The sequence below is a fragment of the Malania oleifera genome, chromosome 7 (assembly GCF_029873635.1).
Source record: "Malania oleifera isolate guangnan ecotype guangnan chromosome 7, ASM2987363v1, whole genome shotgun sequence".
In the NCBI taxonomy this organism is placed as follows: Eukaryota; Viridiplantae; Streptophyta; class Magnoliopsida; order Santalales; family Ximeniaceae; genus Malania; species Malania oleifera.
Genome location: NC_080423.1, coordinates 4,567,472 through 4,587,135, shown reverse-complemented (window position 1 = coordinate 4,587,135; position 19,664 = coordinate 4,567,472). Strand labels below are relative to the sequence as shown.

General features: G+C 34.8%; 1 protein-coding gene across 1 annotated transcript in view; it reads right to left on the bottom strand.

The window, feature by feature from the left end:
- Nucleotides 1-19,664, bottom strand: part of LOC131160643 (DNA topoisomerase 3-alpha) — a 115,678-nt gene that overhangs the window by 51,816 nt on the left and 44,198 nt on the right. Inside the window, exons 11-13 of the mRNA XM_058116495.1 lie at nt 11,471-11,545; nt 5,515-5,604; nt 5,279-5,383 (exon numbers count right to left, since the gene is read on the bottom strand). Coding sequence (XP_057972478.1) covers nt 5,279-5,383; nt 5,515-5,604; nt 11,471-11,545 — 270 coding nt within the window. The remainder of the gene's footprint in view (nt 1-5,278; nt 5,384-5,514; nt 5,605-11,470; nt 11,546-19,664) is intronic.

Here is a 19,664-nt window from a genome sequence, read left to right as displayed (position 1 = left end):
ATTGTGGAGTTTAAAAATCATTTATTCCCGGTAATGGGCGTTATTTATTGATTGTTTATCTCCCCATGTTCTATCGGGCTACAAGTGGGGGGAAGTGTTAAAGCTTGATATACATAGTTGGCTCACAACCTAATAGCTTAAGCTTTTGGGTAAAGTGGTCATCGAACAGGTTTTCAATACTATCTTCTTCCTAGGAGCATACATTCACATGCCACCCAACATTAAGCATTGCACAGCTCTCCCCTCTGTCTCGTTGCGACTTTCATCTATTACTTGTATGCAGCAATTCCTCTTCCTCAAATCCAAGAACCTCTTCCAAATTTTAGCCACTCCACTAAGGAGAGAGTGATTACAAAAGGTTATGTTTCCAAAGAGCGTAAAAGGCAACCTACCAGAAGTCCCAGCCAAAAAAAAAATACAACATACACTAGACAATGAGAATATGGTGGATGCAACTGACAATTCTGCCAACTGCTAAAACTCCCAAGATGCTAACTCCCAAGGAACTCACCGGTGATGATATCAGAGTCTCCCCAACAGAAAATGTTCAATGTCCTCAACAGAGACTATAAGACTACATAACCAAATTGTGGCCACCATTGGTGAATTCCTCCTGTCACCAATTGTCACCACCCAAACCCAAAGTACCAAACCAATCCCGATCAACCCCGCAGCAAAAGGGATGGCACTATTTGTAACATCTGCATGTACACATGACATCATGCGACATCATGCCCAATAATATTGTCAATTGCTAATCAATGGTAAATATAATTTAATTGTTAATAGAATTAAAATAAAACAATTTGAAATTTTATTAGAACGTTATAAGTCTTTAACCATGTGAAAAAAAAATTAATTAGACCAATAAATGAAAATAATAATGATAAATTATTAAAACAATTTTTGGGTTACATTATCGTAATGATGAAGATTAATGGCTGATATATTAGCTAAGCTATATATATAATAAAGTTTATTAAGTAATAGCTAGTTGGGAGTTTTAATAAAAAAAATTTCAAATAAATAAAAAAATAAATAAAAAGAAACAAAAAAAAACACATAACATTCATCTGCATCCAAGCAGTCCACCAGGCTACACGTCTCCTTAACCCTCTCCCCATTGTCCACGTGTTAAAAAGCCCTCCCCTCCCAATTAACTACTTCTTTCTCCTTTCCTTACTTCTTTTCCTTTCTTCCCTCCTTTCTCTTTTGCTCCCTGTCTTGCTCTCCAGCACTACAATTTTTCTGTTGAGGACCTAATTAGATCATCAATTTCTTCAACCATGGTCTCTAACAGATAGTTCGGAGAGTGAAGAAATCAAATTCCGGAAATTTTCAGCACACAATGAGTTGCTAAGTGATTAATAAATAGCTTTATAAATTCTATTTGTTTGATTCTTATTATTCACTAGATTCTCATGAAAAATATGTTACAAAATTATTTTATTGTTATATTCACATCAAGTTCGGTCCAATTTTTTTTTTTTAAACCTCAAACTATTTTTCATAAGAATTAAATTTAGTTAGTTTTATTTACTTAATTGTTGTTAGCATAAGAAAATTCATAATTGTAAAATATGAGTATTAATATGATGACTTAATGTGAGTTGTATTAAGTTTAGGAATTTTTTAGAAAGATAACCAACAACTCTCTTTTTGGATTAATGCATTCAAAATTTTATGTGTTCTAAGTGAATTCTTTTATTCCCAAAATTATTTTACATGATTGCAGCAATTTTCAAAAATTAATTGTACTTAGAGATTTTACCCATGGTTTGAGTATTTGTAATGTGAACTAATTGTATAATTTAGCATAAATATATTTAGTAGAAATTTTATGGTTTAAAGTCTAGTATGTGAAATTAAATATCAAGGACAAGGGAATAATTTTGATTTACAATAATAATAATAATATCCACGCATTGCACACAAATAATACATATCTTCTCGCATAGCAGCATTTAATCTATTTTGACATGTGCATGCCTTCTATTACTTGTTATTTAGGTGTAACTAATTCTCTAGATGATTATCCAAGGTCTAGTAGTACCCCATAGTTCATCTTCTGTATTCTACTATTAGTGGATAGTTTCAAAATTTGTTTTTGATATTATATAATATGATTTCTCGCCATTAAATGTTAATTTTAACTTATTGAGTTACGTAGTTTTGAAAAACTGTAATTTATCAATTATATAATGATATGAGGAAATATCTATCTAACCTATTGCTATGATTCTAGATTGCAAGGACCTTTGTCCACCTCAAATATTCTAATATCTCAGACATTTTGATTGAGGGCCCTGTCTGCATGCATATGACTTGATTTCTGTTCTACTTTTGTTTATTTGGCAGATTGTGTGTCCAACAGGATGTGTACTTGGACTATCATTTATGTTTATGATTTGATAAAAATGTCTATGACACATGCGGTAACTGGATTCCAAATACTATTTACAAGTTCTCGCTGTTTCGTTAAATAGAAATAGAATTTTTTGTAAGTAGAGACCCTCAAAATTTCCATTGATAAATTTGGTCCCTGTTTTCACACAAGCAGTTCCTCGTGATACTTTTTTTTTCCCAATGACAGAGCCTCCTTCCGTAATATTCTGACTATTCATCAGGTTTTTAAGTTTGTTTTGGGGCTTAGGTCAATATAGGTAAATGTGGTTTAGGTGCTTTTAATTTCAGTCTGAAGGTGGACATGATCTCTAGTTTTGCTTTGCTTGCTGGTCATGGGTTACTAGAATGGCTTTAACTTATTCAAGAGTGCCTTTGGGTGATAGTGCTTGCTTGGTGATATTATTGGATGCTGTGGTGATTAAGGTTTCTGTTTTAAGGCCTGATAGACATTGTTGGCCCACAAGTCCACAACCTAACAGCTTAAGCTTTTAATAAAGTGATATTCTAACATGGTATCAGATCTGGTTACAGGAGGTCCTGTGTTCAAGCCCCTTTCCCCACATTTATTATGTGGTGTTTTAAATTTATTGTATTCCCTATCATGTGTTATCTATCATGTGTTTATCTCTCACACGCTATCAGGACGCACGTGCTGGGGAGTGTTCAGGCCTGATAAACATTGTTGGTCCACAACCTAACTGCTTAAGCTTTTAGGTAAATTGGTATTCTAACAGTTTTTAAGTGTCTCAACGAGTGGGGGAGAGGTCTTTTTTCTTAAAAGGATTGTATTACTTTCATTAAGGCTTGTCCTTCATCAATTCCTCTTTATTGTCTTTCCTCGTTCAAAAATCCAGTAACGATTGGAGAGGATTATAAGGGATTTTCTTTCAGGAGTGAGTAGGCAAAAGACCTCATGAGTTGGGAGTTTTTTTTTTTTTTTTTTTGAATAGAAAAAGATACTTATTAAGGAAAAAGACTGCGCAAAGAGGGTGACGAATCCTCAAATAACAAAACAGAAATTGAGAAGTAGCGAATACAAAAAGAAACCCAAGACTAAGTCCAAAGAACCAGCCAATCACATTGAATATCAGAAAAATCATAGCCAAAACACCTTGTAGTGAACACCAACATGGACACAAGAACACAACCCTGTCCCAAGTCAAATCTACAAGTGAACTACAACCAAAAAATATGAAGCGTCTTCAAAAGTGAGAGATGCTTGGCTCTTGGTAACTTGGTGTCTCAAAACATTGCCCTCATGGGTAAATGGTAATGGTTTTCCTTTGGCAGTGTTCCTCTTTGGCACAAAGTTATTTAAGAGTAAATAAAACTTGCAAGCAAATGCACAGAGTGCTAATATTAGAATGAAGTTGACCCATCAAAGCCCATGGAAATTAATTTCGCATGTTTTTCCCTTTTCCTCTCCTTGTACCAACTTTAAATTGGGGAATGGTTATGGGTTTGCTTTTGGGAGGATTGCCTAGAGGAGTTTTTAGTTGCTTTTCCTTTTTTCGTCTTTCGTTATATCATGATGATCCTAGTTTGTCTTTTTTTTTTTTTGTTTTTTGTTAATGATATTGCTTCTTAGGATAAGGTTGTCGCCATGTGACCTGGAGGTCACAGGTTCAAGGCGTGGAAACAGTCTCTCGCAAAAATCCAAGGTAAGGCTGCATACTATAGACCTATTGTGGTCCGCCCCTTCCCCGGACCTCACATACGCGGGAGATTTGTCCACCGGGCTCCTTTTTTTTTTTTTTTTTATTGCTTCTTAGGACTTCCACTTTTGTGTAAATCTTAAGGACAGGAAAGTAGAGGATCTTTCTTCATTCATTTTTTGTTTGGATTCCATCCAGTACTCGTACCTACGGGGGGATGTTACGGTTTGTAATTTAGATGCTTCTAATGTTATCTCATGTAGCTTATTTTATATTCATCTAAATCAATTGGTGCTTTTTTCCCCTTGCTATTGTCTGTAAAAGGCTGCAGTTCCTTCAATGGTTGAGGCTTTTGTGCCCATTTTTATTTCTTAATTAACTCCAACAATCTGTTGCAGATGAGAAAGCCTAATAAGCTTCGTCTCCTCATGTGTAAGTGATGCGTTATGCTAGTAGTGAGAATGCTCACTTATTTCTCCATTGTGGAACAAGATTCAGTCTGTTTGAAGAGTGATGGGTGTGTTCTAGCGCTTTGGAGGATTTCCTGCTGTGTTTAGAGGATTTGGGAGGCTTAAAGATGTGCTTATATTATGTTGGTCCATGGTTTCGCTGCCTTGTGGGGGCTTTCGCTAGAGAGGAATGATTGTACTTTCTGAGATCAGGTTTCATTTGTTGATCTGATTCAGATCACATTCTAATATTTGCTTTGTCATGGGTTGGGAGTGTGCATTTCTAGACATTCAGCAACATTTCCTCTTTTTCCTTTTTTTTTTTTTTTAGTTTGCATTTTTTCTGTCTTGCTTCAGTTTCAAGTATTTCATGTTCCATGCTCATTGTTCTTTTGTGTAGTATAGATCCCTTTCCAATACCAAAAAAAAAAAAAAAATCTCATGGTGGTGTACTTTGTCCCCCACTTTATATCTTCCTCTCCTTCTTCCCTTAATTAATTCTGCCTGTATACGCATGCATGTGTGCACACACACATACATATATATTCTTCTAAATTCGTAGACACATCTAAGGAATCTAAGAGACACGTCCAATGGATATACAAAAAAGTGTTGGAGTCGTGAATCCAACGCCAATAGATCCTCTAGAGGTTCCTACAGAAACAGTGAAGCATGTGTAAGACATGAAATTTAAAGAGAGGAAGCAATTCGCACACAAGGCAAATAAGTTAAATGACAGTAAAAAGAGTAAAAGACTAATTGAGTTACTAGATTAGTTGGTGAAAAACGAGTGTTTGAATCCTTAGTTGCATAAAATCGATCGAGCAGCTTTTTTATGTGATCATGCATTGTTGCGTCTGTACCGATGCCAGCCTAAGAAAAACAAATGATAGGAATTAATTCACAAAAACACAATTATCGAAGATGAAAAACTGATAGCCAGTAAAATTAAAGTATAAAGTGTGCAGAGTAAATTTAGTATCAAAAGTATAAATTTCTCTCACCTTGTCCATACAATTTAGGAGATCAGCTTCACTTAGAAGTGCAGGAGGCCTTGTAACGCCAGAATCAAGTGTAAGTGTTGTTGGGATAAACTGCAGCATTCCTAATTAGTAAACAACTACGTTTTCATCTAACTTTACCAGATATCGCCTTGTTATTAAGAGCTACAATTTAAGCAGCAGCCAAAATGAAATAATAAATAAATATTTCAATATTCGATCAAGTTGGAACAAAAATGAGACTTTTTTTTATATTTATTCCTCCCATTTTCATTTTCTTCATTTTCACGCACAAGCCATTAGTTGTATACTAAAACTGATTCAGTTTTGCTGAGACCTATATCATCTTAGGTTACGTTGTTTAATGCACTAAAAGAAATAATTATAAGTTCCAACAAAGCCATGTGTAGGCAAGGATTCTATGGCTTACCAGCCTATAATCTATAAATTTATGATCTCCATATAGAACTGCCAAAAGAATAAAAACCTTAAAATTGCCACCAACTTCTATTAAAAATATAAGTACATTGCCCAATCCCCACAATGCAATAGCCAGTCCGCAAGGCTCCAACACCACATTGAGGAGAGAGCTTGATATATGAAGCTTTCTGTCCACAACAGGACAGGCTGTTCCCATGACTTGATCCTGCAACATTCAGGTTTTGGTGTAACACACTTACCATTGAGTCGAGGCTCGCACTAGCAATGTGACTATTCTTAAGTTTGAGAAGTTCTGCATGTCTTAATATTCCAGTTAAAGAATGCACAACTCTCATCAGAAATTTCCCTTCAAAGATTCCAAATAAATGTTCAAATAATTCAATAAAGCTAAGAACCTCAATATTGAAATCAAATTTCAGCATGACAATGTGGGAAAAACAAAAGTATTGAAACCTAAATCAAAGTAATCCTTAGATTTCAAAAAGAGACTCTCCAAGGATCCAGTCTCCCAGACAACTTCTCAACAACTAGGTGAAAAAGACGTGATTCTAGGATTACCTCCTCGTGGAACACCTAAGTCAGAAATAGATGAATAATGAACAATATAAGCTCCCATGACAACAAAGTTAGCAAAACTCCCTCCTCTAAGTTTATGCCATTCAGCCCACTCTTTGAAACATAAAAGCCCATCAGGAACTCAGCAAACAGTTAGCAAGCTGACAAAACATCCCAGTTATCAGCTAAAAGGAAAATAGGATTATCAGCAAACTGTAAATAGGACACCAACATCCCTCAGTTCCCCACTCTAATACCCTTCCCCACACCCCTCCGCACTTAAGTAATCAATGTACTCAAAGCATCAAACAATATAGTGAAAAGAAAGGGAAATAATGTGTGAGAATTCCACCCCTTGATTTATGTCAAAACCAAATAACATAGCACTACTTTGCATAGTTCCATATGCATTCCTAAGAGCTGATTAATTTATGCTAACCATGTGTACATATTAGTTTTAAGAAAGAATTAATCTGTACTCACTGAGTTATAAGCATGACGATGTAATTAATTTTTCCTTGTAGTAGGAGACACGTAGATGAGATCAAATAAAGAAGCACATCAAACATAGAATACACAAAGATTTGGGCTGAAAAATATAGAAGGAGAAGAAGGCACTCAGAAAATCTGGAGAGACACACCTGGCAGCATATGTACAGCAGCTGCTTGTTCCTTTACTCCCAGCAAAAAACCTACTGTGCTGCTGTAAACCCTACCATTCTAGACATACAGAGGAGAGAACAAAAAGAGGACAAGAGGGAAATTTCTGCAAGAAATTCAGGAAAAAGAAAAGGAAATGCAGAAAAATCCATAAAAAAAAAAAAAAAAAAAACATCTACACAACCTGGAAAAACGAGTAATTAGTGTAAGAGTTTCAATCTTCATTTTATTCATCTAGAAAAATAAGGAAGAATGAAAATCAACGAAGGGAAAAGCATTAAACTTGAAGTTCTTTGATGCCTAGTTGATAGAACTTTGTCCATTTTACTTGATGAACTTGAAAAAAAATGGTTTCTTTAGTACTGTTATAGTAGTGGGTCTCTAAATGGTTGGAATGAACTTGCTATTTGCAACATGACCTTACAAGCATACTAATCAAAAGCGCGCCTAGGCGCGAGGCACAGAAACGCGACAAGACCAGCGCCCCATCACTACAGAGGCGAGGCAACCAACAAGAGGCACAGGTAGGCACACTGAAGCACACTGATTCTTCAGGCGCAGTGAGTCACGCCTTGAAATTTTTGAAGCCGTTAAGAAATAAAACGTAGCCAGAACCAGCACCAGCCGTAGCCCTTCGTCTTAGACCCTTCAAAGCAGCATGAAACCCCAGCAGGAGAAGTTCACATTCGACCAATAGATCCTTTGAAGCAGTACAAAACAAGCAGGAGCCCTTCGTCTTCGATCCTTTGAAGTTCGAACCAGCACGAGGCTTTTGTCTTTGACCCTTTGAACCAGCAGGAGCTCTTCGTTTTCGAGCCTTCAAACCAGCAGTCTTTGAGCCTTCGAACCAGCAGGAGCCCTTCGTCATTGAGCCTTCGTGAGTCATCAGGCTACTAGTAAGTTGTCTCGTCTTCTTCTTCTTCTTCTTCTTCTTCAGTTCTTCTTCTGCTTCGTCTCCTTATTCTTCTTCACTTCTTCTTCTTCTTCTTCTTCTTCTTCTTCTTCTGCTTCTTTTTCAGTTCTTCTTCTTCATCTTCTTCTTCTTCAGTTCTTCTGCATCTTCTTCTTCTTCAGTTCCTGTTCTGCTTCTGCTTCTTTTCCAGTTCTTCTTATGCTTCTTCTTCTTGTTCAGTTCTTCTTCAGTTCCTGCTGCCTCCTGCCGGCTGCTTCTTTTTATAATATTAACTTGCATAAAGCCTTTAAGTTAATATTATGTAATGTGTAATTAATTATGTAGTTCAATGCAAGTTTATACTTTATAATTAATTTACAACATTTTTTACTGAATTTTGCTGCTGTTTTGTAACTTGTTTGGAAATGGAGGGTGCAAACTATACATTTTTTCTGAAATAAATTAATATATAACAGTTTTTACTGAATTTAGCTACTTTTTTATTGTACTCTTTTCTTTTGATATTGAAGATGCTTTTGGGCCTTCAGCTGGCAATTTTATTTCATTTCTAATTTGAAGCTTGAAATCTTGCATGCATAATTACTTACGTTGAACTATGTTTGTTTCACTTGGAACTTGGTACTTGGTTGTCATAATATTTTGGCATTTTAAATTCTCATATAACTATTGATGTGTTTTTATAACAATTACCTACCAAATAGGCATTGTACACAATTTTAATAATTGTGCGCCTCACGAAGCCTTTGCCACGCGCCTCAGCTCCAAGTACCCTCTGCGCCTTGGTGCGCCTTTGACTACTATGCTTACAAGTGGAACTAATTATGGGACTATATTCCACAAGTTATAGAACTTGTGAAACAGCTTATATTCAGTAGGTCTATCTTTGACAGGAGAAGAATTCATTAATTGAATGTTGGTTTGAGAGGCTTAAAGATGTCTGTATGCAATATCATAATGATTATTGCCTTGTGGAAATCCTCGAGATATTGATGCAGTGCAGTGGTGAATTATCCTCTCGTTGTTCCTTGAAATGGAAGCTGTGAGTGCAGAATTTTGTGCTGGAAGTGCTTTGCTAAGGTTATGATATTTTAAGGAAAGAAGGGATTGTGTCTTCTTTGAGTGAAAGGCCCTTGAACCTCCAAAGGTTGTTTCTGATTGATGTCATGTTTGATAAAGCTGGAATTGCCACACAATTTGAATATTTTTTTTTCATATATTGAATTGGATGTGCTACTTGAAAAGGTTGTGATGATGGAACTAGCAAACAAGATTCCTTGGAAAGCAGTAGAGTTTCTCTTCTTTTCTTTTTCAACTCATATTCTCCTTTTAACGCTTTACTTTTTTTGTTGTTTCCTGTATCAATTTTTGAAAAAAGTTCCATTTTCTTATAATCAGGAAGATACATACACACAAACAAAGGGCTGGATTGAGAGAACACACAAAATACATCCTTATCTTTTTATCAGTCTCAAGACCAATGATGGATTTTGAAATCATATGTTCCACAATGGGAGTGGTAGCCCTCATTCAATCTGATCAATAGACATTTTAATAGTGAAGAGAGTTTGACAAAAACATGCACTGGACTGATTCCATCAATTATAATTGATTCCATCACTTTATAATTGATTTTTAATAGAAAAATAAGAAATATTATTCTCCTCAGAACATATAAGAACATATATATATATATATATATATATATATATATATATATATATATATATCAAAACAGCACCACCCTCCAATCACACTGTAAGTCTGAAAAAGAAGACAATCCTCTGAAACATGCAGCTGCAAAGCCCACAATGAGGCCAAATACTGAATTCTATCTCAAAGGAGGTGAGCTCGAACACTTCCCTATCATTAAGAGGCTTACAAAAATGAAAATCCCAAGAGAATTCATCCCCATTAGAAATAAAGAAGTAAGAAAAAGAATCATTATGCAATGAGGACAGCCTGAACAAACAAGGAAAAGAAGTGCAAAGCACAGAATCACCCACCCTTCCTTTTTTTTTTTATAACAAAAGAAGAGACTTCATTAATAGATTAAGAATTTACAAAAAGGGGTATAAAAGACATCTCTCAATAAATCTGGAACAAACCAGAAAGAAAAACTAAGAATACAAATGAAATAAAAGATAACAAATAAAACCACGACTCCGGAAATCAAACCAAGAGATTACTCCAATCTCTCTGAACTTCCAGAAAGCTCAGGCCATTAAAATACCCAAACCCAACACACCATAACAATGCCAATACATTTAGTACAAGGAATAAGAGGAGGATTAATCTGAAAATGCATTTCCAAAGACTCCTAGCCAAAGGGAAGACAACTCTTAAGGGAAAATGCCAAATCCATTTAACCAATGTTCTTAGAAATCAACAACCAAGACCCATCCACCCCCTTTTCTACGTCGGCCAATCTCCCAACTAACTAGATAATCCTTTCTCCCCCTCCCCAGACCATAAGAAATCCCTCAAGACTCTCAATATTTCTAGCAACCCCACAGCAACTCTAGAAGTAGACAAGAAATAGAGAGGAATACTAGAAAGACATACAAGAATACGGGTGATACGCCACCTAGAGAGAATAAAACACCCTTCCCCACAATCCCATTAAAATAGAATTCATTGAAATTTTTATTAAATCCTCCTTCACCACATCCAAACGATCCTAAAAGTGAACTCATCCAAAACATCCTCCACGATAAAAATATATATACCTCAATTATCAAACAGGACTCAGTTGTAGCATCCACCCCCTCCCCCCCAAAAAAAAAAAAAATTCAATTCCCTAATCATATTCCTTCTCCTCAACAGCTTGAATTAAGTGGCAAACAGGCAGTGGCATCAAAATACAAGCCCATGGGATATATCTTAAGGTAAAGACCAATGGGCCATAAACTTTTGAGAAAGCAAGTGAAGTTCAAAATATGCCTTGATTGTGTTCAGATATGGGAACCAGGGCACAGAGTCTGTGAAGTCTATTGCAAGAAGAAAGTAGAAATAAGCATTTCTCACAATTCAATTCATAAGACAGCATCAACCATATGAAGATTCATTTAATCATAAACCAACACCCTTTTACTTTTATAACTTTAGAGAAAGAAATTATTGATGGTGCCTTCAGAAGGAAAATTCCTTTTGCAATATTTAAAGTTAATTTTCCACGATGTATTTATAAAATAAAATAGCAAGGGCATTGGTATTTACATGTATTCATGCCCATAACTATGTCAAAAATCGAGAAAAGTATTGTCCGATTGTGCAATAGTAAGTTAAACGATGTTGGAACTGAAGAAAATAGGTACACAGAAATATAAAAACAATCATCATCTAGCTAGGGAAAAGGCTGGAGCAATGCATGTGCAGTGACCAATAACGAACCTGCTGTCCAAAGACATAAGTTGGTATCATCGAACCTCCCCATGATTCAAAGCGGTAAACCTCTAAGTAATTTTTCTGGCAAAACATAAAGCATGAGGCACATAATGCACAACAATTACTAACTGGACCAAATACAACACATGGCATGCTTACAATGTCAACTGATAGATGTATATAAAGAAACAAAAACTGAAACAAAAATATAAAAAATAAAAGAAACCCAAAAAATTACATGCACTGCATAGAAATAGAACAATTACCTGGTTTGTAAAGAAAATTTTCAGTTCCACTTCCAAGACAATACAAAACAACTTTCAGGTGAATCAAGTTAATGAAATCAAAAACTAAAAGGCATAATAAGTCAGGAAGTGTGTCAACCTCAGACTGGTCAACAGATACTGTTTCTTTATTTATCCACAGATATTCATTTAGGATTTGCATGATAATAGTTTTTCTGCAGGTTGGTGCCTAGTCGTTGCCTCTTAGTTAATAATTTTGGTTTATTTATCAGTTAAAAACAGTTTATAAGTGATTAAATCTGAATGCATTTAACAACACATAAAAATAAGCAATTAAAAGGGGGCAAGAAATATTAAGTCACAAGTATCTAAAAGAAGACTGAAGACAGAATTTCAAGCATTCATAAGAAAGGAATTGACACAACTGTAGCCATGCAGCCGCCTCTTCAGCCCTCAACTATACCGGATTCTAGGCCCTCAAGATCCATCTCACCTAAACTGGATTTGCCCATTACTCATCCAAATAGCACAAAAATTTGAACTAAAAAATCTCTGGTAATTTATCTTATTGCCAGTTATTATTTTAGAACTTCATCTTCCTTCTGCTCATCGTTCTTTCACAATGTCTGGCAAAGAGTTGGCCAAGTGTTGTTAGTGTCAGATTTGCTCGATGACCCTCAATCGAGTGATCCTTTTCTTAAATAGAAGTCATTTTCCCTAATTACAATATCTCCTAATTACAGCAATGGTATATATCCCTTAATTACAATATCTCCTAATTACAGCATGTCCTAACATTAAGCATCCTAATTACAGCATCTCTTAACATTAAGCATTGACCCCTAATTCAGGAAAGATATTTCAGATCTGTTTTCTAAATAACTATACAACAATTTATGGTAGGTTTGACAGATTTGTTTCCTAAATATATGTAGAACAATTTATGTCGAGTTTGTTGTCTATCCTACCAACATCCCCCGTCAAATTGATGTTGGTCGATCAAGAAGCATCAATTTGCCAACAAGAAACAGATGGCGTAGTCGTATCATAGCTTCGATGAAGACATCTGCTATCTTAAGGTCGCTTGAGACATGTGGAAGAGAGATACCAGAGTATCGACAGCTTCCCGAAAAAATGGCAGTCCACCTCGATATGTTTGGAACGCTCGTGATAGACAGGATTTGTAGTGATCTGAATAGCACTCGTATTATCAGCATGAAGAGGAGTGGGAGTAGACTGAGGAAAACCTATTTTGGCAAGTAAGCCACGGAGCCACACAATCTCTGAGCAGGCTGCCGACATGGCACAGTACTCTGACTCGAACAAAGATTTGGAAACACAATCTTGTTTCTTACTCTTCCGAGAGATAAGGGAATCACCAAGAAACATACACCACCTGGTGACAGACCGACGAGTATCTGAACATCCTGCCCGATCAGCATCACTAAAAGCCACAAAGCGAAGAGGAGTACCAATAAAGAAAAACAAGCCACGGTAAGAGGAACACTGGAGATATCGAATAATTTGGCGAACTACTGCAAGATGAAGGTGACGAGGGGACTACATAAATTGACTGACTTGCTGGACAGCAAATGTCAAGCCATGTAATAGTGAAATAATTGAGACTATCAAATAACTCTCGAAACACCGTGGGATCAGGAAGGAGATCCCCCTCCTCATGCCGATACTTGACATTCACTTCCAAAGGGGTATCCACTGAAGAAGAGTCCTGCAAACCAGACAAGGAAATCAAGTCCTCCATGTATTTATGCTGATGCAGGAAACCCCCATATGAATCGGACTGAACTTCCAAACCGAGGAAATACCAGAGAGGACCAAGATCCTTCATATAGAAGGAATCATGAAGATGCTGCTTGAGCTAATCAATGAGAGCAGAATCAATCCCAATGATGACAATGTTGTCGACATAAACCAAAACAAGAACGATACCAACAGAAGTCATATGAAGAAACAACGAGGAATCATACCGGCTTTGGATGAAAGAAAACCGAAGGTAGCCCGAAACTTATGAAACCAGGCCCGGGGCGCCTATTTCAAGCCATACAGGGAGCGCTTTAGCTTACACACATTTGATGTCGACAATGAGCAGAGGCTAGGAAGAGGTGTCATGTAAACATCTTCCTGTAAATCACCGTGAAGAAATGCGTTCTTCACATCCATCTGGCAAACGAACCATCCCTGAGAGGTTGCAATGGCAATAATAGTACGCACAGTGGTAATTTTAGCAACAGGAGCAAAGGTCTCCACATAGTCAACCCCATACTCCTGGCGGTTATCAAGGGCAACCAAACGAGCCTTATAACGGTCCACAGACCTATCAGGCCGAAGTTTCACATAAAAAACCCACTTACACGTTACACCCAATTAGCTTGATATGAAAAGGATAGGGGACCATGTCCCAAGTCTAATTTTCTTGAAGAGCTTGAAGTTCTTCCTGCATAGCTTTCTCCAACACTCATGTTTATCAGCTTGTGAGTAGGAATTAGGAATTGACACAGTTGATAAGGTAGCCATGAAGGAGGTATGAGGGAAACCATACCTATCCAGTGGATGAGAAGCACGGCCAGATAGTCGAGGAGGATGCAAAACGGGATCAAGATCAGGTGGCAAATCAGACTCAGGAAGGGGTAGAGTTGGCTGACAGCGTTCATACACAAAACCAAGCTTGAAGTGTTCAGGAGGGCATATCAAATCATCAAAGTGAGGAAGAACATAAACTGCAAGAGATGATGTAATAGAACTAGGAAAGAAACATTGATGCTCAGAGAAAAAGACATTACGAGATATATGAAATTTATTGGAGGAAGCATCATAGGCTCATAGCACATAAATCCTTTTTCAAATAAGTTATATCCCATAAGGGTACATTTCACAGATTGCACAGAGAGTTTGTGATGTTGATGTAGAGGGAGATGCACAAAAGAGACACAGCCAAAAGTTTGCAACTCAAGAAAGCTAGGGTGCTGTTTATGCAGACGATAGTATGGAGAGTCAAAATTTAGCACTTTAGAAGGCAACCTATTAATCAAATATACTGTTGTAGCTAAAGCTTCGACCCAAAATTTAAGAGGAATAGAATATGCAAGTAACAAGGTCCTAGCATCTAACAAATGTCAATTTTTGCGCTCGGCCATGCCATTATGTTGAGGTATATAAGGACACAAGCGGTGAGAATCAATTCCTTTGTGACGAAGAAACTCAAGAAATTCATGAGACATATATTCTCCACCAGAATCAGATCATAAAGTCTTAGTGGTAAATTGATTCTCAACATATGCTAGAAACGATTTGAAAACAGCAAAGACTTCAGACTTAAAGCGCAGAAAATATACCCAAGTATACCGACTATAGTCATCTATGAATGTCACAAAATATTTATAATGAGCATGAGAAATGACAGGAGTAATGCCCCATACATCACTATGAACTATGTCAAAGCAATTATTTGCCCTACTCCCGGAAGAAGGGAAGGGAAGAATCTTACTTTTTCCGATTTTACACATAGAACAACCAAACGACAAAGCATGAGGCAAAGAAGAACCTTTTTTTTCCCAACAAACCAGAATTCAGCAAATGAGATAAAACAACATTGTTTGGATGGCGTAAACGTTTGTGCCATACTTCACAATTATTGGAAACAGTAGTACAAGCCAAAGAAATGATACTAGGAATGGACAAGTATAATGGAAACAGTCTCCCAACTTTAGGCCCCTTCGCTAGTGTCCTCCCTAGCACCGGATCCTGCACATGACAACCATCACAAGAAAACTGAACATTATAATTATCATCCACTAATTGTCCAACCGAGATAAGACTCGTAGAACGCCCAGATGATACATAAATATTAGTAAGTGATGGTGTGATATCACCAACCCCAGTAATCGATAAAAGATGGCCATTAGCAACTTGAATATTAGAAGAACCAGTGTACTTACGAACATTGCTAAGCATATCAGGAGAACTGGTCATGTGATTGGATGCAGCGGAATCAACAAGCCAATATTTAGAGGGTATAGTACCCTTACCTTGCAGCCCTAAAGTGGAAAATGTCGATACAATTATTTGCTGCACCATTTCTGGTGTAAGGGCAGGTGTAGCAGCAGTGTAAGGTGACATTGGTGTGAGATTTTGAGTGCTGGTTACCCCATCCAAAGTGTGTCCAGTAGCAGTAGCATGATAAGTATTCATGGGTCGGTTTTGAGGACGTGTTGGGCATTCTTTGATTATATGCCCCTTCTGTTTACAGTAGCTGCAGAACTTTTTGGCACAATGGGCAGCAATATGCCCATAATCTTTGCAACTGTAGCACTGAACCGTACGAATGTCTCGACCCCTCCCCTTGCCTTGAGCAGCTTATGCAATAGCATTCTCTTGCGGAAGCGAAGATTGAGTAAGAAGACGTTGTTCCTCTCGAAGAAGTGCTCCCAAACACACGTCAAGAGATGGTAAAGGATCCCTGTGCATCACAATCTGTGCATAAAAAGATTGAGACTACCCTATTTGTAAAGACCTCTAATCAGCTAGGATTTATTTATGAAGACCTTATTTAAACCTGCCTTGTCTGATGGCTGTAACAAATTGGAATTAGGTGCTATTTATACACCTCAAGCTTAAGGGAAGGTGTAAAGAATGGCGGCAGGCTATGTTAGGGTATTTAAGTTTTGTCATGAAGGTATCCCAATTCTAAGGGTATAGTTTTAATTAAAAAAAATATCAGGTCTAAAATGTATTAGAGTGCTCTCTGGCGAATTGCTTTCTCTCATCTTTTCTCCCTTCTCTCCTTCTTATTCTAACCTTAATCATATTGTTCCTCGGCCCAGAACCAGACTTCTAAAGTTTGCAAAAATAATTAATGACAACAGTATCACATATACTCCAGGAACTAGAAACACGTTGCAATGTACAACCTCCCAATTACCAAGCAGGAAGCGTTTGTTCACGATTTTCTGACATAAACGAATTCATCACTGCACTATAAACCCCAGTTGGCTTCCCTTGAGCAGACCCAAACATGATCAAAATTTTCAAATTGAAAAAATTGGTTCTCTCCAGCAAGGACTCATTTCTTTTTCTTGTTTTTCCTTCCTCTTTCATTTTTAACTGAAACATGATATTAAAAGAGTCTAAGGAGCTGTCTGGTATCATTTCTACTTTTTCTTATCTGTTTGCATTGCAGTAAAGTGAAGAAATAGATTACAAAAACAATTTTGTTTACATTGCTAGCATGTTGTGAGTTTTAGTTGCATCAAAATCTTGACTCGCTCAGGCAACCTATTGTCATAGTCCTTTAATATATATAATTTAACTTTGTGGATTAAATCATTCATTTTACACATATTTCTTACATAAAATTAAAATAAAATGACCACGTGAATTTAAGGTAAAATTCAAATAAAAATATCCAAAAATTTTCCAAATATTTCAAAAAATACTAAGTCATTCAAAAATGAAATTTACTATATTTTAATCAAGTAAAATTATTAAAATTAATTTTTTTTATTATTATGATTTTTTGAGTGAGTTTTCCCCCCTTTCGGATGAACTTTTCTTTTAAAAAAGTAAAGAGTTGGGTATAACATGATTGACAAACAACTTTTTCAACTTTCAAAAAGCTAGTTTCTAGTTTTCTATTTAAAGATTTTAAAAGCATTTTCGTACAAATTAATCTATTCCATTAGTGGGTTTCTTCAAATACAACATAACTATCTACTCATTAATTATATTTTCTAGTCTATTTTGACTTCTTCTTTTCAAAGAAGGATCTTTTTCCCCTCTTTGTACAATCTTTCTTCTTCAGTGAATATATCTTTTTTTCTCTTAAAAAAAAATCATCCAAACTACATATAAAAGTATGAGTAGTGTAAATCATTTTGCAGACAAAAATATCCTTGCCTTTTGAAATTAAGACAAAAAACTCCTAACGAAAAGAATTTCTTACTATATATAGAAATATGAATAGTGGGAAATCAATTTGTAGACCATAATATAATCTTTTAAAGTAAGACTAGATATTTTTTGAAAAAATAGAGTCTTATACTATATACAGAAGTGTAAATTGTGTAACTCATTTACATTGTTTATCTTTTAAAAGTAAGATCAAATATTCTTAAAAAAAGTAAGTTGCTAATACATAAAGTAATTCAACCAAAATAAATGAAATAACATTTCTTTGGTTAAAAAATAAAATAAACTACGATAGTGTTTGAGAACATGGATTTTGGACCTTAGATTTGCACGAATTTAGAAGAAAATACAATTTTACACTATCATTTGCCCAAACACATATAAATCCAAATCCAAGGTCCAATTCCATACTCTCAAACAAAGGATAACAATATATATACTTTAAATTAATAAAAATAAAAATAAATAAATCATTTTATGAAAAAAAAAATCTATATATTCAAAATAAGAAAAAATATTCCTAAAATATAGTAAATTCAACCAAAAGTACATAAATTGCATTCACAAAATCTAATTTGGATAAGTTAAATTTCTCAACTTAAAAAATAAATAAATAATAAATAAATAAATAAAACTTTATTTGGCTAAAAAAACAAAATAAACTAGCAATGCATATACACATAATATATAAAAGTATGAAATTTACAAATTATTTTCTAATAAAAATATTATTATCTTTAATAAATAAGATAAAAAAATATTTTAATCGATAAAAATTAGATAAACTTACATTTAAAAATTTTATTTTCAGTAGGTTAAAATTTGAAATTTTAAAATCCATTTAGTTACAAAATAAAATAAATATAATGATATTCTAAATACAAGGGTAAATCCTGAAGCAAAATAAGTAAATTTCTATGATGCCTTCTAAAATAATTGTAAAGTGTCTAACATCAACTAGATAATTAAATAGTAATTTAATTTAGAAAAAATTTAGAAAAAAAAATTATAAACCTAGAAGCACTCACAAATTATAAATTTTAAATTTATCTAAAACTTAAAAAAAAAAAAAAAAAAAACTCATTAGTTGATAATTAAGAAATAATAAAAAAAAAATATTATGTTAAAATCAAATTTATAAATAGCAATAAATTTATTAATATTTTATTGGAAGAAATATCATATTGAGATTTTTTTTAAATATAAAAAATAATAAAAATATATATTCATTTAGTAAAAATATTTAATTTATAATGCTTTATAAATATTAAAATTTAATATTTCAAATAATTTTAATTGGAGCATTCATGTTATATCACATCTTATATTTTTAAGATCTTTTATATCCCTATACTTATGTGGTATCATAATCAATAAATCTCATGACTATGCTAATATTTTATAATTTTAAACAAAATATATTTTTTAATAAATAGCTTAAAATATTTGTACCTCATTATTTGTAAACTAAATTATGGCAATGTACTGATATTTTGTTTTGAAAATATATCCAAACTTTATTAAGAATCATATAATTATTTTAAATAATGTTTTTCTCACGCGACGCTTGTGACAAATGTACTAGTGCTTTCTAAAAAGGCATTTTAAACATTTCCAGGCACCTATTCTTTTACCAAACACTCAAAATCAACTTGCTCTTCCTAACAACTCCCTTTTCACAAGAGGCCAAGCAACTTTTACAACCACCTTAATCAGCTCCTTTCATCTGCTCCTTTTTAAAAGTTTCTTTTCAAAAGCAACAAGGGAGGCAAACTAAGCATTAATTGGTATTCTTTTGTATTTGCATTATTTTAAGTCATATAACTATTATTCAATTCAAGGCCAAAAATGAGCATTTGTTTAATAAGGTGGTTAACTAGTTTTAGTTTTGGAAATATTAACCAAATGGGTGCCTGTTTTCGGTTTTTAGTTTCTTTTAATGATTTTCATTTCCATAATTTTAGACATGATACCAAACTAACCCTAAGAGTTTTGAATTTTAACACAACCCAACCATTAATGCAAACTCC